The 27,557-nt window shown below is 41.7% G+C and overlaps 1 protein-coding gene across 1 annotated transcript; it reads left to right on the forward strand.

The window, feature by feature from the left end:
- Nucleotides 1–155: 155 nt before the first annotated feature.
- On the forward strand, nucleotides 156–26,212 carry arl3b (ADP ribosylation factor like GTPase 3b). The gene is made up of 6 exons (XM_041209717.1): nucleotides 156–244; nucleotides 7,388–7,531; nucleotides 12,535–12,651; nucleotides 16,757–16,807; nucleotides 18,613–18,798; nucleotides 21,649–26,212. Exons 1-6 carry the CDS (start codon nucleotides 242–244, stop codon nucleotides 21,694–21,696), a joined length of 549 nt encoding a protein of 182 aa, XP_041065651.1. The 5' UTR covers nucleotides 156–241; the 3' UTR covers nucleotides 21,697–26,212.
- Nucleotides 26,213–27,557: the final 1,345 nt, after the last annotated feature.

The raw sequence follows: 27,557 nt of genomic DNA on the forward strand, positions 1-27,557 counted from the left end.
CTCTCCCTCCCCCACCCCCCTCTCCCCCACCTCTCCTCTCTCCCCCTCCTCCTCCCCCTTCCCAGGAGTGGTGACGTCTCGGAGGAGGCGGGGCGAGGGGGTGGGGCGGAGAACGGCGACCGCCGAACGTCACCTGAGCGCGCGCGGAAGACGGGATGTCACGTGCCCTGGCGACGCCTGCGAGCTGACGTCGCCGCCCATAGTTACCCGGCGCCGTGAGGAGGAGGAGGAGGAGGAGAAGATGGTGAGTGAATGAGTGAGAGAGAGAGCTGGAGTCAGGGCCATTGAGGCGGGCGGCTGGCGAGGAGGAGGAGGAGGAGGAGGAGGAGGAGAGGATATTAAATGCCGAGTGTGTTTCCCCCTCACTCAGGGCCCCCGGGGTTTGTTTCTCCCTCCCCCGGTGCCGGCCTCTGTTGTTAAGTGAGCGGTTGCTGTGACGCCATGGCCGTGTGGAGCTGGGGCCTGGGGCCGTGTGGAGCTGGGGCCTGGGATTAGCCGTAGATTGGCCGCGGGAGGGGGGACAGGGATTTTTCCATAATCCCCCCTGTTATATAAAATGGAACACACCTGGGTCCCCCCATCCACTGGCGCCTTGCAGGGTACATTGTGGGGTTTGTGTGAGCCCAAAGCTCCTTGGTGGTGGCACCTGGGGTTTTAAAGCATTCGAACACCCACCCCCCCCCCCCCCCCCCCCCCACCACCACAGTCCAGCAGTGAGTTTGGATGCGAACTACGCCCCCCCCCCCCCCCCCACCCCGCCATGCCAGAGCCTGAATTAGGAAATCCACCTCATTCCTCTGTTCAGATCTGTCAGTTCATTTAGAACTATAATCATTTATTTTCTTTAAGAGATGTAAACTTAATTTGACACACATCACCCCCTCCCCCACCTCAGTGGAATGAATACGTTAGAACCCCATGATAGGGTAGATTTAATGATTTTTTTTTTGATTTAATGTGATCTTGTGTTGACTGTTCATGATGATAGCCCTTCTGGATTACTAAAGAAAGCCTTGCAGTTATACCTTAGGTTATGATATCTCAACGTGCTTCGCGTACAATTACTTATTTTCAAGTTCGGTGACTTGTTACATAGTCAGACACAACAGAACAAAAACAGAATTACCTGGAAAAACTCAGCAGGTCTGGCAGCATCGGCGGAGAAGAAAAGAGTTGACGTTTCGAGTCCTCATGACCCTTCAACAGAACAGCTGAGTTTTTCCAGGTAATTCTGTTTTTGTTTTGGATTTCCAGCATCTGCAGTTTTTTGTTTTTATCACTTTGTGTGCAGACTGCTTCCACAAATATCAACATGGTGATTTTCTTTCTTAATTTTGGGTGGTTTTGTTTGAGGGACAATATTAGTCATAACACTAGAATAACTCCTTTTTCAACCATTGGAGCTGAACCACTAGTAGGCTCGATGTCCCATACAAAGAACTGTACTTGTTTTGTATCCTAGATAACCTTTAGGAAGTAAATTCTATAGGATTAAATGAAAAAAGTTTAAAGTGAGGTCTTAATGAATGTTACTTGCAATTGCTGTTTGGTTATGTTTGTAGTTGTCAGCGTAGGAACAAAACCGAATGGCACATCTCAGAATCTATGGGCAGAGATGAAAAACTGTGTGGCACAACTGTTAACCCAGTAACATTCAGGGTAGAAATAAACTGGCTCATGATTCAACAAAGGATACAGAAAATAATTGCAGGGCTGTGGGGGAAAAATGCAGGGGAATGGAACTAGCTGAGTTGATTTTGCAGTGAGCCAGCTTGACATGGTGGATCGAATAGCTCCTGTGTTGTAACCATTCAATGATTCTGGAAGTGTTGAAACGATCTGGAGTCTTCTCTGGTGGCTGCCACCTGAGATTTAGCCTTCGCATCTGTTCCTCCTGTGGCCCTCTCAAACTGAATTTAATATGCCATTGATAAATTGTAGCATCTGATTCGCTCTTTGTTCCTATGTTATCTTTCTTTCTTATTCTAGTCATCAGTTCCATTTAGGATTAATCAAATTATTGACCTGACCCCACCAGCTTGTCAGTGGTTAATTAATTAAGAAAATTAGGTGTTCCTCTCATTTGCTAATTATTGTAAGTGTTCTATTTGGGGTTCATACTAATTACGTTTCACTATTTGCTGGAAGAGAGTTGACTATATGATGAAAGGTGTTTTGCTATAGTACAGTATTTACATCTTCACCATCTTTTTACTTGTCAAACATAGCTTAAAAAATGTCTTTAAGAGTGGTCGTTCTTAGAACTTTTAGCAGATGTAGTACTGCAATAAGTAAAATTTGATGTCTTATAGGTTGCGGAATCTTGAGTGGTATTGCTCGTGGTAAATTAGATGTTTTACAATGGCAGAAGTATTAATGTTATGCACAATATATTATTCTGCAGCCTGTGTGGAACTATAGTTAAGTTGGTTGATCCTTTTAAAGCCAAAAATCCTACTTACCATTAAGCATTTAGAATTGATTCTATAGGGCACTTGTTTACATTATAATTATATTTTTTTGGTGTGGGCTAGGTTGCATTTATTGCCTGTCCCTACTTGGGCTGAGGAGGAAGTCAGGGGTCTCACATTGAAGCATTGCATTGTTGTTATGGTGCTCGCACAATGGTGTTAAGCAAGGAATTCCAGGATTGTGATTCCACACTGGTAAAGGATTAGCAATGTACGTCCATGTTCAGATGGTGTGAGATTTGGAAATCATGGTGTTCCTGTGACATTTATGCACTTGTTGGCACAGTTGACCACGCCATTGTCCTCCAGCACTTCTTGTCTAACTGGATAGGAGTACATTAGCCCATTCCATTCTCAACCATTTAGTCATAGCCAGACACTTGCCTGAAAAGGCTTTTCTTCCCACTCCTGCACCATTACCTCCGGAGTCCCCTAAGGATCTACACTTGGCTTCTTCCTATTTCTCATCTGCATGCTGCCTCCTGGTGACATCATCCTAAAACACAATGTCAGGTATCACATGTACGCTGACAGCATCCCCTGTTCTACCTCACCATCACCTCTCCTGATCCCATTTCTGTCTCTCAGTTGTCAAATTGCTTGTCTGACATTCAGTTCTGGATGAGCAGAAGACAAGCGAAATTGTCGTCAGTCCCTGCCACTGACTCCATCCCTCTCCCTGGCAACTATCCGAGACTGAACCGGACTGTTTACAGCCTTGGGGTAACATATTTGACCTGGAGATGAACTTCTGACCACATGTCCTCGCCATCACCAAGGCCACCTATTTCCACCTCCATAACATTACCTGACTCCATCCTTGCCTAAGCTCATCTGCTGCTAAAACCCTCATCCGTGCCTTTGTTACTTCTAGACTTGACTATTCCAGTGCATTCCTAGATAACCTCCCATCTTGCACTTTCCATAAACTTAAGCTTATCCGAAACTCTGCTGTACATGTCCTAACTCCTGCCAAGCCCCAGTCATCCATCATCCCTGTACTCACTAACTTACTTTAGTTTCCGGATGGGCAATGCCTCTATGTTGTAATTCTCATCCTTGATTTCAAATCCCTCCATTGGCTCTCCATCCCCATTTCTGTAATGTCCTCCAGCCTCACAACTCTGATATATCAAGGGGCGAGTCACTTATCAGAGTACTCAACCTGTATCCTGCTTAACAAAAACAGAATTACCTGGAAAAACTCAGCAGGTCTGGCAGCATCGGCGGAGAAGATAAGAGTTGACGTTTCGAGTCCTCATGACCCTTCGACAGAACTCCCTGTATCCTGTATCCTGCTTTCCTGCTTTTGTACCATGGTGTTGATATGACTGGACCAGTTTAGTCTCTAGCCACCCCCCCCCCCCCCCCCCCCCCCCCCCCCCCCACACACACACACACACACACACACACACACACACACACACAACACCCCCCACCACCACCACCATCGAAGGGTGTTGATAGTTTGGATTTTGATGATTCTGCTGTTGAATGTCAAGGGGCGATGGACATAAGCTGGCACTTATATAGCACAAATGTTACCATCACTTATCAGTCTAGTTCCTGCTACAGACTGGCAGAGCTGCTTCATTATTAGAGGAGTTATCAATTAAGTTGTATGCCATGGAATCATCAGCAAACAGTCCTCTTGACCTTTTGATAGAAAGAAGGTGATTGCCTTCAATTTTGCTAGGATTCCTTGGTACTATTCTTAGTTATGTGCTGCCTTGTCAAAGGCAGCTATCCTTCTTCCTTCTACTCTGACATTCAGTACGTGTGCCCCATGTCTGAATTAAAACTGTGCCGAAGTCTGAAGCCAAGTGATTATAATGAAAATTGAAACAGAAATTTCTGGAAATAGTTGAGCGATCAAGAACTGAGGCATATGCCAGGCCATGAGGCCACAGATTGTGGTGATATACTGCTGATGGCCCACAGCATCTCATGTTTTGGTAACCAGATCTATCCCCACTTAAATCCACTACAATACAGTGGTAATGCCACACCCATTAAGGGAGGAAGTCCTTATGATGGAAACTAGACTTTGTCTGTGCAAGAACCGTGTGATGTCCACTTCTATTTCTGTTGTGGACAGACGTGTCTGTCACACTAAGATTTTGAGAACAAGGTATTTTTGATTCCCTCGCCAACTAATAAGAGTGGTTTGATTGCTGTATCCTTTGGGACTTGTCCAGGTCAGTTGTGATAGTTCTACTTAGCCACTCATAGATGTTGAAGTCCCCCTTCGAAGCTACATTTGGTGCCCATGTTTCCCCTCCCAGCTTCCTCCAGAGCGGTGTTCAGTATGTATTATGCAGCACTGCAGATACTACTCACTTAAGTAGGTTCCCACTTCTTGATACTGGTCAGCACTAGACTTACTAAGTTTTACAGATTTGAATTTGCCTATTGAAGGATTTGTTTTTAGTATAGTGGAAATCTTAATGTGCAACCATTAAAAATTCAAGTTCCATCTTTAATGTATTTAAGATCCACTCTTACTTTAGCTAACGGAGTCTCAGGGAATAGTGAAGATGAATTTGTCATTTCTATTTAAGTGAGCATGTTACTTAAAATAATTGCTAGCTTCAGTAAAATGTTCTAATGTTTGAATAGTGGAGCCAAAGGTATAGTGAATGAAACTAGATTTACAGTTGTAAGAACATATTGCTGTGTTTGACTTGGCATTTAGTGTTGGAAAGATTAGACATGCATGAATGAAACTTAGGTTAAACATTAGTGTTACTGCGTTGCTCTATAAACCATTATGCCCACATATGTTTCTATGGATTGATTTGGTTGTAGAGAATCATAGAGACCACTGTTCTTTATTTATATAAATTACTTACAATTCATTTAGATGTCTAAATCTGCAGATTACGGTAAAACGATAAATGATGCGATGCTGTGTGCACATATTTGAAGGATTTGGAGTTGCTGGGTTGATGAGCAGCTGGTTTCAGATGCAGTTTAGTTGAGATAAATGAAAAGTGTTGAAATTTGGCAAAAGGAAGGGAGACATGGAAGAAATACTCAACAGGAATATATGGAGGTAGCAGAGCAGGGAATAACTTTCAGGATATTGGTGTGCAGGTTAATGATTCCATTAGTCCACTGCCCACACAGTACTGAGAAAAGGCAAACAGGTGACAAAATGCAAAGGATTCAACATATAAATTAAAGGGGTTGTTTTTAACATTACATGTGCCCATAGTGTGACCACATCAGAGGTATTGTTTGGTTGTGGTCTGTCCTCTATTTCAAAATTGATACAATTGGATAACACTCTTCAAAGACCATAGAGAAGAGAGATTGTGCACCCTGAACCTTCTTCAGAAGAAAAAGTGTAGAGTTCATAGAAAATTAAGGTTTTGAAAGATCAGAAAGTTTAAAACAAATTATTCCCCTGTGTGGAATTCCACAACTGGAGACAAGGTAAAGAAAACTAAATCACTGAAACCTCTTTAGCAAAATGGTGCTAAACATAGGGAGCAAACTGTCAGTTGAACAGGAAATTTCCAGGTGTTTCAAAGGGAAATGGACAAGCTCCTAACACAAAATAATTTATTGCCATATTTTATAAATAAATGGCATCTCACAGAAAAGTAATCGGATAACTCTCTGTCCATTGAGCCTGATTGTCCAGTCTTCCACCTGAAATACATGAGACATAATGATAGGATTAGGGGTCTGGCTCTAAGCAGTAGAAACTAGGTCCTGATATCAGTTATGTTGTTCTGGGTAGTGTGGCGAGACACTTCCTAAACCAAAATAGGTGAGCAACTATTGCACTTAATTCTTGAAACCAAGTCTATGCAATGGCTTTCAGTTACCTTTGGTTGTTAAGTGGTTACCATGTGACCAAGTGTTTTGAAGAAATTAATCTCGAATGATTCGTGGCCACACTTACTGTAATGATTAATAAATAGTTGATGTAAGGAATTGGGGTGTGGTGCCACACAGGAATAGTTTGAATTTTTCCAATTGCCCGTTTCCCTGTGAAAGTTGAAAGGCAGGTCATGGCTGAAATTCCTGGGAAAGTCGATGGATGGAGCAGCCATTCCCAAGGAAGAGAAAATACGGGATCCTTCCCTTGCAAGTGTGAATGCGCCAAAGTTGACATAATGCATAAAATGGGTTGTGACTGCTACATTTGTTTTAAACCTAGAAAGCCAGGGGTAATGCTCAAAGCTCAGGGCACCTGCTAGGTTATTAGTGTGTAGGATTACATTACATAGGATTACATAAGATATATATACAGCACAGAGACAGACCATTCATCCCAACCATTCTTTGCCAGTTTATGCTCCTCTCAAGCCTGTCTTTCCTCAAAACTCTTATCAGCATAATTCTTTATTCTCCCCCATGATTGCCGAGCTTCCCACTGAAAGCATCTATACTATGCACTTCAACTGCTCCCTGTGGTATTGAGTTCCAGATTCTCACCACTCCTTGGGCAAAGTTTAAAAAAGGTGCTTAAGCCAATGAGAAAACAGCAAGTAAATAATGCTGAACCTTAACTTTAAAAGCTTGACAATTTTGGGAGGCAGGAAAGAGTGGGGAGATGAGGAATTTTTGAAAAAATGAATTGGAATAGGAGACTCTGAAATGGGTCTTGATTGTAATACAAGTGAGGAGAAATGACAGCATCTTAGCAGTTGTTCATGTGTTTCCATATCATGTTGGAGGTTGCATACACCACTCTGGAAGAAGCTAGGTACACATACTGTTATACAGTGGTATGAATAGAGTGAAACAATTACTTTCTCCATTTCTAATTGATAAATGTAGCACTGTACAGTAAATGCAAAAACAAGTATCTTCTTGTATTCTACACAACATCAGTATGTAGCCATGTGGATCACGTGGGAAAATGTATACAGCTAAGAATGACTACTTTTTCTTGTTCTTAGGGTTTGCTATCAATCCTGCGCAAATTGAAGAGTGCCCCTGATCAGGAGGTTAGAATTCTCCTTCTGGGTTTGGACAACGCAGGGAAAACAACATTATTGAAACAGCTGGCTTCAGAAGACATCAGCCACATCACACCTACACAGGTAATGTTTGTATTAAGTGATGACTTCAAATTTCAAGGCTTCTTTTTAAATTGTAAAGATTTCAGCATAACTGAATGTTGCAGTGGGTTAGACACTGACTTTTCATCTAAGACCCGAGTTAAGATTCAGCTCAGACTGATGAAAAGAAAATCCTATCTGTCTGCTGGGTAAAAATGCTCACCTTGATGAGCACAATTTTTAAAAACTCATTAAAATATATAAGTTGAAGGTAGCATGTCTGTCATGCAAGTGCAATTTTAAGTGCTACTGACCTCCACATTTAAATACTCAAAGTATATGACACCTTAGGGGTCAAGGAAAAGAGACAAGGCAGCAGAAAATATTTGTGTGCCGTATACTGGAATGAGTTTGTTCTTGTAATTTTCCCACGTGCTGTGTTCCTGATGTTAATTGTGCCCAATAATACTGAAGCCATTGTGTCCTATGAAATATTTGATTAAGGTGCCCACTTAGCTGATTAATTTGCCCTGGACTGGCTGCCATTTACCTTTGCTGTTTCTGGGTGTCAAATACGAGAGCTGAAATTTTAATGTAAAGGTCGCAGATGGCAATCAGCCAGTTGCCTTGCATAGCATATTTCAATTAACCTGCTCTCCCACTTGAATCAAGAGGAATATATATTTTCTTTCTAACCCCTTTGCCACACCCCCTCCCCCCACTGCTCCTGGTGTGTAATTTTGCCATTTTGTGTTAGCTACCATTAAGAGAAGCAAAATAACTAGCTCCCCAGATGACTGACACTGCACCATTGTGATTTACTCCATGAGTCCCATTGACCTTTATAGCTGTCTGAAGGTTACTTGTGGTGTTTCCCATTCTTGTGGTGAAGCAGCAGGCCTAGCTGACTATCTTGTTTTTTTTTGAAAGCTGTTATTTGATAACCACCTCAGGTTATTTTAAAGTCTGTAACTAGCAATTGAAACCAGTATTTCAAAAATTAGTGAGTTACTCAGATTTGAGCATCCCGTCCTTGGTTATTTTAGAAGCTTATATTTTTTTCAAAAATCTCCATTTAATTTTCATTCATTTGCACATTAGGTCGAGAAAACTGTTTGAAGATTAAGCACAACTAGGCATCATGTTAACTTCAAGTGGGAAAGCTATCTTTTGCGACCCCCAGCCTCGTTCCCAAGATGTGCATGCATACTACAGTTATTTTTGTAGCACAAGATGAATCCTGTAATGTCCACAAAAATAAAGGGTGCTTCGACAGGTCTTCCACCTCCATTCTGCAGTACCATTCCTTTGAATGTGTTTCTCACTGCAAGGGTCAGAGAGAGCAATGGTGCATTCTGGAAGCATATCACGGAGGGTTGTGAATAAACAGTCTTTCCTTTAAATATTTAAATAAATCCAGAAATACCCAAACCATTTCTCTTCTTGGGTTGCTCAGTTGCTTATCTTGCATCATTGGGTTTCATCTACTGTTGTGATGATACCAAATCAGTTTGGATTGCCCCAAACTTCCTTTTTTTGGCACCCTTTTGATGTTTTTACATATTTCCCCTTCCTGTCCCAAGTTCAACATGATATTCCTCTCCCCACCCTCCAGCGGTTTAAACTGGTCACCCTCTCCCCCTCCTGTCCTGTTCAAGCTGGCACTCTTCTCTCCCTTTGTGTTGTTAATGTTTCCCAACTTCTCCAACTGAATGTTGGCAGACTCTCGCCTTTGTGCTGCTCCTTCTAAGCACTGCTACCACGCTTCACTACACGCTGCTACTGCTTGAAGTAATTCAATGCCATTGCACAAATGGAAATGCCTGATATCATAAGAATTCCTCCTATAGTGTGCAGTAGTGTTTATGTGGGGGAGCAACAACATCACGTGGTAGAAACTAACAGCCGTGTTAAGGAGAGAGCAGATGAGAGCTAGGAGAGAGCTAGGTAGCCTCCGCTCATGGGCTGGATCTAGACCATGGGTTGTAGTTTGGATAGCCAGTAGTTGCTTAGACTGCACATTTTCATTCTGTAGTCTCCAGGGTTTCTATTTACATTCTGTAGATTAATATCAATTCTGCTAATTAGATTTTTTGGAATTTTAAAATGTTAAAAAGTGCGACATCGCCATGTTTAATTTCTGTAGCAGCAAATCAACAAATTCGATAATGGTGCTGAAATTGATACCTATTAAATACAAAGTGCATTCTCTGTTGAGGTTCTCTGATGGAAGGAAAACAAGTTTGCAAGCCAACTGGGGAAAATATCCTTTGCGCAACCTTCTGTCAGTTACTATATTAGGCAGATAATTGCTTAGCAAACAGCAGAAACTCTTCACGACAGCATGGATTAACCTACAACCTCAGATGAAATATACATTGTTTATGGCTCCCTTAGTCCTACAGATGCCATACAAAATGCCCTTGTTCAAGGTGGCACAGCACATTTACGCTTTAAATGTCTAGTGAATAATGCCCTTCCTATAATTTTTCTATGATTCACAACTATTTTCTACAGAGACTAGGGATAAAGAGAATATATGAAGAACAGTGGAATCCAATTTATATTGTAATAGTGCGTTGTTCAGCTTACTGTGTTTAGGATATGATTAGTTGTACAGTTAGAACGAATATAAATGCTTAGTTCTGTTTATGCCAAATTTCAGTTAAGATAATTAATATTAATTAATATACATTTTAAATTGGTCCACAAATTTTAGAATGATTCCAATCACATAACTGAATCTCTGAGTTGGCAGTTCTCGATGATAACAGGATTGGCTTGAAATGTAAAAATTATGTATGCAGTCAAAAAACAACAGTTACCTGTGTTTTAAAGTTTATTTAAGATATAATTCAGAGTTTTAAAACAAATAAGTTCCAAATACTTAATAATTCTCCCAAAGCAAATGTTTTGATTGTTGAATATCTTCTTCCATTATTGCCACCTTCCTGTGTCCATTCCTTACCCCATCTATGGCCGAAACTCTTATCCATGCCAACAGACATGACAATTTCTAGTCTCTGCTAGCTGGCTGCAGATACTCAACCCTCTCTAAACTTTAGCAAACCCAAAACTCTGCTGCCCGTATCTCGTCCTGCATCATATCCTGCTCGCTTTTTGCTTGACAAATCTACTGGAATTTTTCCAGGATGTAACTAGTAGAGTTGATGAGGAGGAGCCAGTGGATGTGGTTTATTTGGACTTCTAGAAGGCTTTCGACAAAGTCCCACATAAGAGATTGGTGTGTAAAAGTAAAGCGCATGGGATTGGGGGTAGTGTATTCAGATGGATAGAAAACTGGATGGCAGACAGGAAACAAAGAGTAGGAATAAATGGGTCTTTTTCCGAATGGCAGGCAGTGACTAGTGGGGTAAACAGATCAGTGCTGGGACCTCAGCTGTTCACAATATATATTAATGATTTAGATGAGGGAACTAAATGTAATACCTCCAAATTTGCAGATGACACAAAGCTGGGTGGGAGGGTGAGCTGTGAGGACGATGCGGAGATGCTTCAGTTTGATTTGGACAAGCTGAGTGAGTGGACAAATGCGTGGCAGATGCAGTATAATGTGGATAAATGTGAGGTTATCCACTTTGGTAGCAAAAACAGGAAGGCAGATTATTATCTGAATGACTATAAATTGAGAGAGGGGGATGTGCAACAAGACCTGGGTGTCCTAGTACACCAGTCACTGAAGGAAAGCATGCAGATGCAGCAGGTGGTAAAGAAGACAAATGGTATATTGGCCTTCATAGCGAGAGTTTTCGAGTACAGGAGCAGGGATGTCTTGCTGCAATTATACATGACCTTGGTGAGACCACACCTGGAATATTGTGTGCCGTTTTGGTCTCCTTATGAGGAAGAATGTTCTTGCTATAGAGGGAGTGCAGCAAAGGTTTACCAGACTGATTCCTGGGATGGCGGGACTGACATACGAGGAGAGATTGAGTCAGTTAGGATTATATTCACTTGAGTTCAGAAGAATGTGGGGGGATCTCATGGAAACCTATAAAATTCTAACAGGACTAGACAGAGTAGATGCAGGAAGGATGTTCCAGATGGTGGGGGAGTCCAGAACCAGGGGTCACAGTCTGAGGATACTGGGTAGACCATTTAAGACTGAGATGAGAAATTTCTTCACCCAGAGAGTGGTGAGCCTGGAATTTGCTACCACAGAAAGTAGTTGAGGCCAAAACATTGTATGTTTTCAAGAAGGAGTTAGATATAGCTCTTGGGGCGAAAGGGATCAAAGGATATTGGGAGAAAGCAGGGACAGGCTATTGAGTTGGATTATCAGCCATCATCATGATGAATGGCAGAGCAGGCTCTTGGGCCGAATGGCCTACTCCTCTTATTTTCTATGTTACTCCATCCCCACTGACCCCTCTATTGGATCCTGCGCATGTAATGTTCAAATTTAAAATTCTTGTCCTTGTATTTAAGCCTCTTGCTCTGACCCAGCTCTAACATCTTCCAGTGTTACAATTTCTCCATTCCTCTGACTCCAGCCTTTTGACTCCCTACTTTTCCCAGTGGGCATGTCTTCATATGCCTTAGGTCCCACATTGTGGAATTCCTCTCCTCAACAACATCTACCTCTTCACCTTCCTCTCCTCCATTAACATCCTTATTAAAGCTTTTTGATCACTCTTCCAAAAACCCTTCCTTTTGGTTCAGTGTCCATTTTTCTTTCTTGGATGCCTGCGAAGCAGCTTGGGACATTCTTCTATTAAAGATTCTATATGAATGCAAAATGTTTCTTTGTGAGGCCTATATTACATTTCATTATACCTTTAGGATCTTCCTTAGTCCTGTGGACAAACTTAAGTATTACCTGAAAGGGAGGAATATAAAGACTGCAGTTTTTTAACTTGAACAAAATAGGATTAGAAATGGTCTGAATTTCAACAAGAATGTTAACATGGCTCTGCAGTAGAGTTATGCACCATGGCTCAGTTGTTTGGGTTTAACTGAGTTTCACTGTAAACTTGTACCGGAACAGACTTGAGAAATAAAAGAAACCTTTCTTATCTCCCCAGGGATTTAATATTAAAAGTGTGCAGTCTCAAGGTTTCAAGTTAAATGTATGGGATATTGGCGGACAGAGAAAGATAAGGCCGTACTGGAGAAATTATTTTGAAAATACTGATGTGCTTGTGAGTATTTGCATATTTACCCACGTATTCTTTTACATTCAACCATATTGCCTACTGACTATTACCAGAACTGGTTCATTCTATAAATTACGTTCCTCTATTAATGTAAACAAAATGTTACCAAAAATATTGTTAGGATTTGAATTTGTTTATTAGCTGCCCTATGGCTATCTTTAATGCAGAGGATAGATTGGTTCTGTCATTACTCCCTCATTCCAAGTACAGCAATTGAACTTTTTTAAACAAATTGTTTACCGTGCTTCACTGTGTAACCCAATAAAACTTGGATTCAGCTGTGGAGCCAATGCGCTGCGGTGACTTTAGGTAAGAGGAGGAAGTTTGGCTAACACGTTGGAACCTCTCTCAATCTGGTCTTGTGGAATATGATCAGGCCAGAAGGACTTGAAGGGCAATTTTTTTTTTTAAAAAAGGTTTTGATTTTAAAAATAAGTGATGCATATTTTCTTCCTTTTCTCCTTTCTGAATTTGTGGGGAATTGCAAACCTACTTACAACAATGTTGGCACATGCATCCCTGTTTGCATTTACAGTACAACTATTGTGTTGGTGCCAATTGTGTTCTTTACTACAAAGGTGTAGTGTAAACCCAGGTCTAGGGCCAGTGAAAACCTGATGCCGGTGTGAAGCAGAGCAGCAGTGTACTCCAGTAAATGTCACTCTGGTTTGCAGTGGAGTCAGGTCAGAGCCTGATTTTCATGTTATAGTTTTTTTTCATTCTTTCACAGGACGTGGGTGTCTCTGGCTAAGCCAGCATTTTTATTGCCCATCCCTAAATGCCCTTCAGAACATAAGAACTAGGAACCGAAGTAGGCAATTCAGCCCCTCGAGCCTGCCCCACCATTCATTATGGTCATGGCTGATCTCATTTTGGCCTCAACTCCAATTTCCCGCCCACTCCCCATAACCTTTCAACCCGTTACTAATTAAAAACCTATCTATCTCCTCCTCAAATTTATTCAGTGTCCCAGCATCCACTGCACTCTTGAGGTAGTGAATTCCACAGATTCACAAACCTTTGAGAAAAATAATTCCTCCTCATCTCTGATTTAAATCTGCCACCCCTTAGCCTAAAACTATGGCCTCTCATTCTAGAATGCCCCACAAGGTGAAACATCTGCTCCACGTCTACTCTGTCTATCCCCTTTAGCATCTTATATACCTCAAATAGATCTCCTCTCATCCTTCTAAACTCTAGCAAGTATAGGAATCACTCCTCATAAGACAAGCCCCGCATCTCTCGAATCAATCTAGTGAACCTCCTCTGAACCGCCTCCAATGCAACTACATCCTTCCTCAAGTAATTCCAGGTGCAACCTTACCAATGCCTTGTACAGTTGCAACAATACTTCCCTATTTTTATACTCTCTTCCTTTACAAATAAATGCTGAAATTCCATTTGCCTTCCTTATTACCTGCTTTACCTGCATACTAGCTTTCAGCGATTCATGCACGAGGACACCCAGATCCCTCTGCACTGAAGCATTCTGAAGTTTCTCTCCATTTAAATAATAAGTCGCCTTTTTATTCTTCTGACCAAAATGGATAACCTCACACTTGTCCACACTAAACTCCATCTGCCAAATTTTGGCCCATTCACCTAACCTGTCCATATCCATTTGTAAATTTCTTATTTCTTCCTTGCAGCTTACCTTCCCACCTATTTTGGTGTCATCTGCAAATTTAGCTATAGTACCTTCTATCCCTGAATTCAAGTCATTAATATAGATTGTAAATAGTTGGGGCCCAAGGACCTGTGGCACCCCACTAGTTACAACTTGCCGTCCAGATGAACACCCATTTATCCCAACTCTCTGCTTTCTGTTGGTTAGCCAATCCACTATTCAGGCCAATATATTACCCCTAACTCCGTGTGATCTTACCTTGTGTATTAATCTTTTGTGTGGCACCTTATCAAAGACCTTCTGGAAGTCCAGATATAATACATCTACAGGTTCCCCATTATCCACTTTGGTTGTCACATCTTCAAAGAAGGTGGTGGTGAGCTGCTGCCTTGAACCCCTGCAGTCTAATGTGGTGTAGGTACACCCACAGTGCTGTTATGGAGGGAGTTCCAGGATTTTGACCCAGTGCCAGTGAAGGAATGGTGATATATTTCCAAGTCAGGATGGTGTGTAGCTAGGAGGGGAGCTTGTAGGTGGTGTTGTTCCCATGCATTTGCTGCCACAAAGTAAAGGTCACAGGTTTGAAAGGTGCTGCTGATGGAGCCTTGATGAGTTGTTGCAGTGCATCTTGTAGATGATACACACTGCTGCCACTGTGCGTCTGAAGGAGGTTGGAGAAGTGAGAGGATGTTGAAGGTGGTAGTTGGGGTTGCCAATCAAGCGGGCTCCTTTGGCCTGGTTGGTGTTGAGTCTTTTGAACATTGTTGCAGCTGCACTTATCTAGACAAGTGGAGAGTATTCCAACACACACCTGACTTGTGCCTTGTAGATGGTGGACAGTCTTTGGGGAGTCAGAAGGTGAGTTACTCATGCAGAATTCCCAGTCTCTGACTTGCTGTTGTAGCCACAATATTTGTATGGCTGGACCAGCTCAGTTTCTGGTCAATGGTAACCCCCAGGATGTTGTTAGTGGTGGGATTCAGCGATGGTAATGCTATTTAATGTCAAGGGGCGATGGTTAGATTAGTACCGCTATATTGTCTGTATCAAGTGGAATGTGCCACTACTATAGCTGTCAGTTAAAAGCAGCCTCAATAATGCTTAAAACTCAAATTAAGGAGCCACCTATTGATATAAAAAAATAGGACAACCTATGGAAGTTATCTTTCTTGATCTCCAATGTAGAACAGAATTTTTGAGGCCAGTCCAACTGTTTATCAAGCTAAAGCACAATCCTGCATTTCCATCTCATTAATCAGAGGACTGTGAGTTCAGCTGAAAGATACAATACTACACATGATCAACTCTAAATTACTAATGGACAACATTTGTAGAAACACTAAGGGTCACAACCAGTACAATTATTTTTATCCAAACTAGTCTTTTAGTTTATTGCACAGTTGACTAATCAATAGCTAAAATGGCCCTTCAAGGGATGTTGAGGCCAAAACACAACTTTATTCAGAAACAGTTGGGTATTATCATGTGGAGCTAGTAGGTTTAGTTTCTAGAAGGATGTGATATTTCTTTATTCAGACTGACCTTGTGGCTAAGGCATGAAAGTTAGCACAGTTTGCATTGCTCATTGTTTGATCCAAGTATGAGAATTGGAGAATATCCCAATTTTGAAAGGTAATGCATGCTAGTTCTGAAATTAGGAAAATGTAAGGTAATGGGAAGGCAGCCTTTCAATTATCCCTGGAGGAATCTTAACACTTCTTCTCTATTAACTAATAGCTCTACCTGAGCTAAGGGGGCATATATCATTAACTCACCCCAAAACCGCAGGAAGGACAGCAACTCACCTAATGACCCCTTATAGCGATGAGCAATAATTGCTGGTCTTACTAGTGTGACACCCATACACCAAGAATGAATCAAGTACCATACCATTCAATATATAATTGATGCTTTCTACACATCCTTCAATTACATTCATGACAATGGCCCATTGCTGACGTCTGCACAACAAGCTCTAATATAGACTTAATATATGTTTCCAACTCAACCATGTGCAAACCTCTAAAACTTAACCATGGAACAAAGTTGGCTGTGTATTGAAAGGAGCACATCTGATATGTCAACTTGTCTGTTCTCTCCACAAATTTGCTAAATGTTTCCAGCATTTTCTGTTTTAGATTTCCAGCACCTGCATTTTTCTTTGTTTGCGTGGTAAAGCAGTACTGCTCCTGTTGCTGTTCTTTTTGGTGTACAAATAATTCCACCTCTGCAAGATTACCTTAGTTAGCATCTCCATATTCTGTTGTAAATACCTTACTTGCTTCTGATTCAATTGCTGCCTATAGTAGTCAGGGCAAGAATTGAATTTGACCTCCCTGGTCTAAACTGGGCAACAGAGCATTTTGTTTTTACCACCATTTGAATAGCTGCTGTCCTGCTTGAGTTGTAATATGCAGGGCTTTTCCTTTTAGTTTTTGTAACGCACCTTCTCTTTTCTTCCAGATCTATGTCATTGACAGTGCGGACCGAAAAAGGTTCGAAGAAACGGGGCAGGTGAATGATACTATTTTTCCTCCTGAAATTTTATACGCACAGCTACATCAATGCATGACATGGTACAGCGTTACTCTGCAAAAGTCCTTTTTGTTTTACCATATTGTTATGACCATACAGTTGGTACAGCTGAGTTATTTAAAATCCCAGAGGGAAACTTTAAAAAACTGTCATAACCTATCATTTTAAGTGTTATGTTTGAGATGTGACTCTAAATTCAGGAATCAGACCCATTCTTGAGGTTTTACATTAAACTAAATGAAACATTTTATTAATTTACACAGGTTAAAATATATATACACATGGCTACAAATTACTACCATCATAACTTTTAACAAATTGCCAAACGAATCCCCATTAAGGCAACAGCAACCCATAGATTTAATCAGACACCAGGCAAAGCATTTTCACCTTACGAATTTAAAATGAGGTTCCTTTCACTTTGGTTCTTGTTGAGACAGTTGGAGACTTCCAGCTGCTTTTGATCTCACATTGCCTCTGCCCTACACACACACACACAACGGTTGTCTTGTTATACCTAGCACAGCCCATTGAATGTAAATTCTCATTGTATCACCAACCTCTGACTACACCTCTCTAACAATAAAACCCCTTTCATAGTACCAAGTTTATTAGTAATATAAACATGTTGCTTGGTATCTGCTAGATAGATGTCAGTTTTCACCCCACTTCTTGAATGCTCTATTCAAAAAACGCAAATGCACTCCACCTCTCTGTTTACATCTCAAAACTAGAACACATCCAAGCATCCAGACTAGTTGGCTTTAATCCAATTAAGACACACCCACAGACTAAACCTCTATTTTAAAAGAAAAATATTTTCCAATATTATGTGCATTAATAGCTTCATGACAGTATTCAACAAGCAAAACCAGGTTTATAACAAATAAAACTGAAGGTGGGCACAATAATTAGTGAACAAGGTGGGCTTTCTTTGAAAGTTAATGATACGTAGACAGTGTTTTACATTCACAAGTGAGTTCTGAAGCACATAAAAGCAAAGGAATTTTTAGAACTCACATATCTATTCTTACCCCTCTCAATATCTCCGTCTTAGGCTTGGTGTTGATTTTTGCTTGATTACATTTGTGAAGTACCTTGGGACTTTTTTCTATATTAATGGAACTATATGGGTGAAGGTCAGGAGAACAAGTACAATAAATTGAAGGATTAAGTCTTTATTTCAGCTTAGTGATGATATAATGAGGGGGAAGTATATATAAAACAGTACTTTCTGCAGCTTAAAAAGAACAGGAGGGAAAATGTCAGAAGCTATAAGAGGAGGTCACAATGGATAAGTGGGGTTTTGGAGGCTGAAGGATCAACTATTCCATGGGAAAATTTATCGCACTATGGGCAGATATTAGATGGCCCAGCTAAGAAAATAAATTGGTCTTTCAATTTATCACTCCATTCTATAGGTAAGAAAATAACTACAATCCTTTAAATTTAGCTTAGTTTCCATTGAATAGTTTAGGTATTTCTTGCCAGTGTTGTGCAATCAACAGTAAATGTACATCTAAAGTATTGAAGCAATTTGCAAAGAGAGCAAGCGCCAAGCCCCACCAGTTCATTTTTGTCTGTGAATCGGCTTTAGAAGATTGGGGTGCTTATCGGAATGGGATTCATAGCACTTTGGAATATCAGGAGCATAACTACCAATTTAAAGTGTTGTAGCTTTTTACTTTCAGAGCACCTTCATTTGAGGAGAACAGTTGGTTCCAGCTTCATCGGCGTACCCACTAAAGGACCAGTGTAATGTTTTCATTTGAATACACTTGCAGGAACTTGCTGAGCTGCTGGATGAAGAGAAGCTGAGTGGCGTTCCGGTTCTCGTGTTCGCCAACAAGCAGGACTTGCTCACAGCTGCCCCAGCCTCTGAGATAGCTGAGGGGTTGAATTTGCACACGATTCGTGACCGTGTGTGGCAAATCCAGTCTTGCTCTGCGCTTACAGGAGAGGGTGTACAGGTATGCTGCTGTCATTACTTTTTTCTATTCAGAAAGGATGCAATTATTTTATCATGGTATATGTTGTATCCTGTTTTCTTTTAATCTTGGATTATGGTGACAGGCCAGTGATGGCTTTTCTAAAATAATGACCATAGCTTGGAAGGAGAATATTGAACTGTGTTGTTCCTGTGGGTGTGAGCATCCTGTATTTTTTAGACTATTAAATAGTATTAATACTAATAAATAACAAAGTACTAAACAAATATGTTAGTGTATTCCCTGGCAATCAACAGTTGGTTGTCATTCAATTAAGTTTACAGTGACTTACAGTTCGGGTCGGATATCATCACATATCTATGCCAAGTAAGTCGACTGCCATTTCTACGCCACCCTAGTCACTGGGGAAAGCGCTTGATATGCATCAAAACAGCTACGTAGTATCGGCAATAATATAGACTGTGTGAATGGTTCAGATAGCTACAAATTGAGGTTTGCATCCTTGATTGGACGTTTGATCCCTTGAGATTTCAGTCTTTGATTAATTCCCCGGATTGCATTTCATTGAAGAGATGGAAAGAAAATCCCTATTTTTATCCTTGTGTTTAATCCCTACATGTCCTCACCTCTCCTTATATCTGTAATCTTTTCTGGCCCCAATTATAGACAGCTTCAACCAAGGCTTTGTGAGACACTTTGGCAAAAAGACATGTGAATTAGAATGCTGACACCTTCCTTCAAGGTTTTTCTTTCATTCACTGGATGTGGGCTTGCTGGCTGTGCCAGCACTTATTGCCCATCCCTATTTTCCCTTGAGAAGATCATGGTGAGCTGCTTCCTTGAACTGCTCCAGCCCCTGTGAAGTTACTCTCACAGTGCTGTTAGGTCGGGAGTTCCAGAATTTTGACCCAACAGTAATGAAGGAATGGCAATATATTTCCAATTCAGGATGCTGTGTGACTGTGGTGTTCCCATGCATCTGCTACCCATGACCTTCAAGATGGTGAATGTCATATGTTTGAGAGGTTGACTTGAAGCCTTGACAAATTGTTGCATTGAAACTTATACACCAGTACTTCCCAAACTTTTAATGCCTTGGACTTCATGTGACCCCAGAGTATGATTGAAGTGGGGTAGGGGCGGGGGTGGAGGGGAGAGCTGTGGGTGGTTGACTGTGAAGGGGGAGTGGGGTTCAAATTGCTGTGTTTGTCCAGGAAAAGGCGACCTTGCAGCTGTCAAAACACAGTCTAAACCCCTCAGCAGCCATTTCTGACTTGGAGCTCATGACCCAAAAATCTCTTTCATTGTGGTAGCTCAGTATAGATGAAGCCCTTTCTCTCTGAATTCATTTCCACTTTTTACCACCAATCCAATTCACAATCATTCATCTCGCATTTATGCCAGAGGAATCCCTTTTATTACATGCCCAGATCTCTAGACCATGAAGGAGATTTAGATATGTGTCTTTGCACACCAAAAGCCTAATCTGCTTTAGTTAACCTTCACTTGCCCGAATGAGTGCAGCTCCAATAACATTTGACACCATCCAGAACAAAGCAACCCATTTGATTGGCACCCCTTCCACAAACATTCACTCTCTCCACCACTGACGCACGGTAACAGCAGTGTGTACCACCTACAAGTTGCTCTGCAGGAGCTCATCAAGGCTGTTTCGACTGCACCTTCCAAACCCACTACCACCTAGAAGGACAAAGGCAGCAGACACATGGGGACACCACCACTTGAAAGTTCCCCTCCAAGCTACTCACCATCCTGACTTAGAACCAAATTGCCGTTCCTTCACTGTCGCTAGGTCAAAATCCTGGAACTCCCTCCCTAACAGCATGTGGGTGTACCTACATCACATGGACTTCAATTCAAGAAAGCAGTTCACCACCACCTTTTCAAGGGCAATTAGGGATGGCAACAACTGCCCTGGCCTGGGTAGGGGAGTGGGGCACCAAGCATATCTGAATTGTTAGCCCATTTTTCACAATGGTGAGTAGGGCGCACTGTATGCCCAAGTGAGTCTGCCACCAGCACCTGTTTAGTAAGTTGTAATTGAATTTAAAACTCACCTATATCTGTTAAAAGGTGTTGAATCTACTGTGTAATTTGATGTACAAAGCGACCTGGGTGTCCTTGTACACCAATCACTGAAAGCAAGCACGCAGGTGCAGCAAGCAGGTAAGAAGGCAAATGGTATGTTGGCCTTCATTGTAAGAGGATTTGAGTACAGGAACAAGGATGTCTTACTGCAGTTGTACATGTCCTTGGTGAGATCTCATCTAGAGTATTGTGTGTAGCTTTGGTCTCCTTATTTAAGAAAGGATATACTTGGCATAGATGGAGTGCAGGGAAGGTTCACCAGACTGTTTTCTGGATTGGCAGGATTGTCGTATGAGGAGAGATTAGACCAACTAGGCCTGTATTCACTGGAGTTTAGAAGAATGAGAGGGGATCTCATTGAAGCATATAAAATTCCGACAGGGATGGACAGACTGGATGCAGGGATGACGTTTCCTCTGTCCGGGGGGGGGGGTGGTGGTGGTGGTGGTGGTGGTCTAGGACAAGAGGTCACAGTCTCAGGATACGGATTAGGCCATTTAGGACTGAGATGAGGAGAAACCTCACCTAGAGGTGGTGAACCTGTGGAATTCTCTACCACAGAAGGCTTTGGAGGCCAAGTCACTGAATATATTTAAGAAGGAAATAGATTTCTGGTCTAAAGGCATCAAGGTGTATGGGGAGAGAGTGGGAGTACAGTGTTGAGATAGAGAATCAGCCACGATCATGTTGAATGGTGGAGCAGGTTCAAAGGACCGAATGACCTAGTCCTGCTCCTATTTCCTGTGTTTCTATATTTTTCAGGATGGAATGAACTGGGTCTGCAAAAATGTCCATGCAAAGAAGAAATGAAAACCACTTCCAAGTGCAAAGAAGGGAACCAGAAGAGACCATTCCTAGCTTGATGACACTAATTAATTGTTCCTGACCAAAATCTTCACTACCATTCACAGTTTTATCCGTGTACCAAGAAACAGCCTGGGAGTACTGTTGCTCCAATACACTACCTGAATTTCCACAACCCTTTTATAAATACTCTACTTGTTCTGTAAATGTTGCTACGATACATCAGTCTGTGCACTTTTTGCGCTATCTTTCTAGAGATAGTATACTAAAAACTGCATGGACTGATGTGCAATAATAACTATTGTGGAACATGCCTCTATTTTGCTGGAAGGTTTAAAATAATAAATTGTCATTCTCATGGTTGGGTACGTGTTTATCTCGCCCATACTGGTGTTCCTTTTTATAAAACTTACCTCCCCCTCCTTTTGTAGAGCTGTACCATTCTCCTCTATTTAAAATTATACTGATTTGTGTGGGCCTTTATGGAGGGCACGTATTCACCTCAATATGTACAGTTAACTATATATTTTCTCAATTAGAACAGGAACAAATTGCTGCTGCCGCTCCTAAAGGAAATGTTTTGCTTTCCTTTCCTACTCCCTCATGGATGTAAAAAGTCCCGGTGCATCATTGCTCCAAACCTTTTGAAGTTGTCACAAATTCAAACTGTGCAGGTACAGGAGAGATGGAAGTGAGTGGTTGCAGTTCAGACTGATTTTGCAGGTACCCGGCAAATAAACTCAACCCAGAAGTGTAGCAGTGAAAATTTCCCAAAAGTTCTATTACAACCTTAGATGAACCACAAACTGGCCCAATGTCATAGACAAGTGTTTGGACCAGATGGGATGCACCTGACGAGTTGCCTCAGTTTGTCACTTTTTCATCTACAAATTTGGTTCATAAAATTCATTTACAGTGGACTCAATTTTAACTCCTGGGTGGGAACGTGGCAAAGCCAGCGGCTGGTCCGTCCAGGATTGGTAGCAGGGGAGGCTTGGCAGATTTTAATGGCCAGGCCTCATTAACATGTCTTTTGTCAACTTCGCATAAAAGGGCAGGAAACAGTTGCTTAGCTGTTTAAAATCAGACGGTGGGGGCCACTGTCAGGCTTGGTACTCTAGGAAGATAAATCCCCAATCTTGGAAGAGCCAAGGTTTCCACTCGGAAGGAGGTAGTTAAACTCAATCCCTGTGTTTCGCTGTTCTGATTGTTGCTTGTTTTTTAGTGCAGTTATCTGCATGCTTTGACAGATTTCTTAATTATTGGTTTGCTATAATTTTGACCTTTGATTTGGTTAGATGGGCCATTTTCAGTGTGCATACCCAGTGTCCTGTATATTTTCAATAGGTCAAAGCAGGTTTCTTTTAAATGTAGTAGGCTTAGTGGCCTAATTAGCTTGCTTGAACTGTAAAAGATTGTTGGACCTTGTATTGTGAATGGCGGGGGCGGGGGGAGACAGGCTTTTTACGCCGGAATAAAACATAAGGGACCCTTTCAGCTATGCGAGCCTTTGCACACAACAGACAGCCTGACTGCATGCCATGATTTAGGTTATTGGTGATAGTAGTACAGTGACGTGCACACTCTTGAAGGGAAAAGGCAAATCTCTGGGTATAATTACAGTTGGCTTGAATAAAATACACGTTTAGTTTGCAGCACTTACCTGATGCACATCTTTGTCAGCTTTTTAGATTAAGTTTTTGGATTGTAATGACAATTTTTAGTCTGGCTTGCTTCCCACTCAATCCCAGTAGGCAAGGATATCCTGTTTGTTCACTACACGCTAAGTTACACTACTGTACATTCACAAAACCTTCTAAAATGGTAGTGAAGGCTAACCAAATACTAAACAAAGCTTTACAGCATTAGCCAAAAGCTATCCAGTAAATGGTTCCTAGTCTGTCATAACATTACCTATCAAAGCACTCACCAAAGGTTTTGTGGCATCATCGTGCAGATTTGTTCCGACTTCAGTATATTTCTATGGCCGCGTGGTTTCTGTGAAGGAAACCAGGTTGACACTCAATCCCCCAATTTCACAGTGCTGATGAAGCCTGAGATAGTGCTAGAAAGTGTCCAACCTTTATTTTTGTTTTGTGGGGGAAACAATTGATATTACAGAAGACTCCATTGCCTACAGCAGGTGTTGTAGCCATGGTGGAGCCCAGCTTGAGTTTTTGAGTTATCAGTCTGATATAGGTGATCAAATGTGCACGAGTATGTGTAGTTTCTTTTCAGTATTAAGGTTTTCTTTTTACAGTTTAAAAGCTAAAACATTCCCATTGATGTAATAAGCTTAAATAATAGATGCGAAATAAAACTTTGATTTTTTTTGTTATGGAACAAAGTAGGTTTCACTTTTCTTCATTTGATCTCTCTTTAACCATTTTACTTGCCATGGTACTTTACATGTCACTAGTGTGTTTGGCCCAATACTGAGGCAACTCCTTTCCACCAGTTTCAGGGCCTAAAGTTGTATCTTCTTATTTATTTATTTCACCACTAGTGAATATTTTATACACAACGCATTAACATTTCCTGTTATTTGTAGCACAGTTGTTTTTCATTAATGCTTAAAGTTTGGCGAACAATAATTCTAGGAAAAAACTTTCCTCCATCTCATTGACGAGGCTTTTAGTTACTTCATGAGGAATTTGATTTACATAAAGGAGCTGTGTACCCTTCGAAAAATAAAACATTTGTGGTGTCAGTGGGTGCATGTTTGAACCAAATTGTTTAGTGGTGGAGGGTTTCTGAAGGAATGGGACTACTTTGGTGCCAGTAATTGGCCACTGCTGTCTGGTTAAGAGTCATGACACTAAAACCAATAGATGTGACCCAATAATCATCCATATGCCTGACATGTTAGGCTGGATTCTGGTGCCCGTGGTATACTGACAAGCTCATCTTTAACACCTGAAGACCTATGTCTTGACAGTTTCATAACTTTTTTCTGCTGTCAGCGATAGCTTGATGTGGCCCTTGACATGTGAGCTGTTCGGATTAAGATTTAAGCTGCACGTTTTGGAAATTTGAAAACAAAAAAACTGGAAGTGAACAACAGGCCAGTCAGCAACAAGGGAAAAGTAGGTTTGTGCTTCAGGTGGGATATTTCATTAGAGAATATCTTTTTTCCGGTAACTGTCCTGCTGTATATTTCTAGTATTTTTTTGAATGAGTAACACTAACGTGTGACTGCTGATAATATTGAACTGTCCACGAACACCTCACTTCTAAATTCACAGGAAGATTCAATGAAGGACAGATTTCCATTTTATTCTATGCTTGTCTGGTCTTAGAGTCCTTGAGTTTGTAAAGTTAGTCATCATCAAAGTGACACATGAGAACGGAAAGTTTGCCCACATTGTCTTGAAAATAATATTAGATTTATGTAGCATCATCTATCGTATCTTGCAGAAATGTCTATAAAACGCTTTATGTATTACAGGGTTCACTTGTTGAAGTCAGTTAGTGTGGTCTAAACAGTTAAGTTTGTTAAAAATGGACACAGGACAGCCCTGGCCTGATTCTGTGGTGAAAGGGAATCTGTACCAGTGACTTGTTAGTTAAAGTTCTGCTATGTGCAGTGATTATTCTTGACTATGCTCATGGAAAATGAAGCCATCTCAATTTGAGGAAAAAAAGCCCTCAGCATCTTAGTAGTTTAAACCAATTTGATTCAACGGCTTCCTACTTACAGGTAGCACAGACAGTCATGTGGCAATAGCTGGCCTGTTGGTCTCAGAATACAGACTGGCAAAATGCTTCTTTTCTGCTATTAAAGCTTTTTATGGAGTTACATATTTGAATTCTTATACCTAATCCCTACTGGCAGTAACACACTCCATCAGGTTAGATGAAACCCCATAGCTGCAGACAATCTCTGATTAATCTTCGAAGTCTACGTTTTTTGCTACAAACTCAGCATCACTGGTGTAATCCTTTTCCTTTTAAGGCTAATTGTCTACAATTTGCATTTGGGAATCTTGTCAGTTTCATTTAGTAAAGATGATATCACAGGAATAGGTGGGGTAGAAGGGTGAAGGGAGGTTTTGAAGATTAAACTTTTAAAAGAGGAAGATATAACATTTAATTTTGTGTATTGCCTGATGCATTCTCTAGGCGATACTGTACTTCAGTGATGTTGTACAGTATTCCAATGTAACTTGGATGGCATGCATTTTTATCAAGGAATTCCTTCCCACTTCCTACTACATTACTTTTTTAAAAAATATATGCTTGGTAGTTAAGCTTGTCCTGGAGTGCATGTGTTTTGTGTTGGTAAAGTGTAAATGATTGTGCACATTAACATGCAGTCACTTTACATTCTTCATTTGGCTGTAGACATTCCATCTGTAGTTTTAAGTTCATATTGTTACGGTGTTATCAACTGTTTGCAGCTTTTATATTTTTCATTAGTCAAGAAGCAAATAAAGATACTGGTATTTTGTCATAGTCCATACGTATATGTAATTCAAATGCAGAATGTCTTGTTCATGAAATAAAGACTATTTAATAGGAACTAAATGCAATTGAATTGACTTATTTTCTCCATCTCCTTCTTCCACCTGTAAAGCTTTTTATTGTGAAACACAAGTGATGTGCCAAGGCGCATAATGCAGTTCACTACCATCACTGAAAATAATTGCTGAAAGAGACACCTCTAATTTAATAAACTTGTCTAGAAGAACCTTCCCTGAAACAGGAGCTGCATTCGGGTCCTTTGGAGTGAGCTACTGTAAAAACTTGTATTTGTATAGAGCCTTCAACATAACAAAATGCCCCAAGTCACTTCACAGGAGAGTTATAGATCAAAATATGACACGGAGCCATATAAGTTTGGTCAAGGAGGTAGGTTTCTAGGAGCGTCTTAAAGAAGCAAAATAGGTAAAAAGGCTTAGGGAGGGAATTCCTAGTGCAGAATTTTACCCTTGGCGCCCGGGCTAGGTGGGGCAGAAGGGGTGCCACCCACGATCGGCAGCACACCACAGTTTTACGCGGGCGGGCCAATCAAGGTCAGCCCAGTGTGAGACGCGGCCTGTCAATGAGCGCAAAGGGGCGAGCGGGGGCTTAATGTTCACCAGGTCCAATGGCGACCCGGAGGCCAATTCAAATGCTGCCTCGGCAGCCCCTGGAAGGCTGCCACCGAAGGAGGTGGGAGTTGTGTACGTGGATGACACAGCGGGTGGACGCGGCAGGCGAGAGGACAGGTGGGGGCAAATGAGTGCCTCGGTGCCCCCCTGGAGGAGGTGGCAACCAGGAGAGAAACACTAGTCCCCAGGGAATGGGGGAGGGAGAGACCCCTCCACCGAAAAGGCCTGGTCAGCAGGGTGCAGGGTCAGCAGCCACGATGGGTTGAGGCGCTCGTGGGTCCAGTGCCGGAAGCGTTTTAACGATCTCCTGCGATCGGGAAGGGTGAGTACCATGTTGGCGTGGATCACTTTGCATAACAGGTAAGAGCTGCCCATCCCCACCGTGGAGCTCAGAGGTGTTACGAGTGTGAGTGGCAAATGTCAATGAGGCAGGATCTGGCCAAGGGGCTGAGTCCTGGCTGCTTGGACTGAGTGCCTTGCAGCTTCAGGGCCACAAATGTGCTGAGTCCTGTGAGGTGTTCCTCAGGTGGGATTGGCCAGGCTGCAATGGTGCTGCACGTAGAGGGTACATTAATCAATGCTCCTCTATCCTTCCAGGAGAAAACATCCCATAACAATGCAGAGTGGTCGCAGACTGGCAGGGGACCCCTACAGCTCCTCATCCTCAGATATGAGCAGGAGACCCTGGGGCTGGAGAGGCGCCATGCACCTCAGCTGCAGTGAGGTTGGGGTGCCAGAGAGAGGTAAGAGTGCAGTGCACCGAGGTGAGATTGT

Source organism: Carcharodon carcharias, chromosome 17 (genome assembly GCF_017639515.1).
Source record: "Carcharodon carcharias isolate sCarCar2 chromosome 17, sCarCar2.pri, whole genome shotgun sequence".
Taxonomy (NCBI): domain Eukaryota; kingdom Metazoa; phylum Chordata; class Chondrichthyes; order Lamniformes; family Lamnidae; genus Carcharodon; species Carcharodon carcharias.

What these genes read in the sequence shown, in the direction of transcription:
- arl3b (XM_041209717.1), top strand. An exon ending in TTGAAAATACTGATGTGCTT is followed by an intron (nt 12,652 to 16,756) that starts GTGAGTATTTGC and finishes CTTTTCTTCCAG; the next exon opens with ATCTATGTCATTGACAGTGC. An exon ending in TTACAGGAGAGGGTGTACAG is followed by an intron (nt 18,799 to 21,648) that starts GTATGCTGCTGT and finishes TATATTTTTCAG; the next exon opens with GATGGAATGAACTGGGTCTG.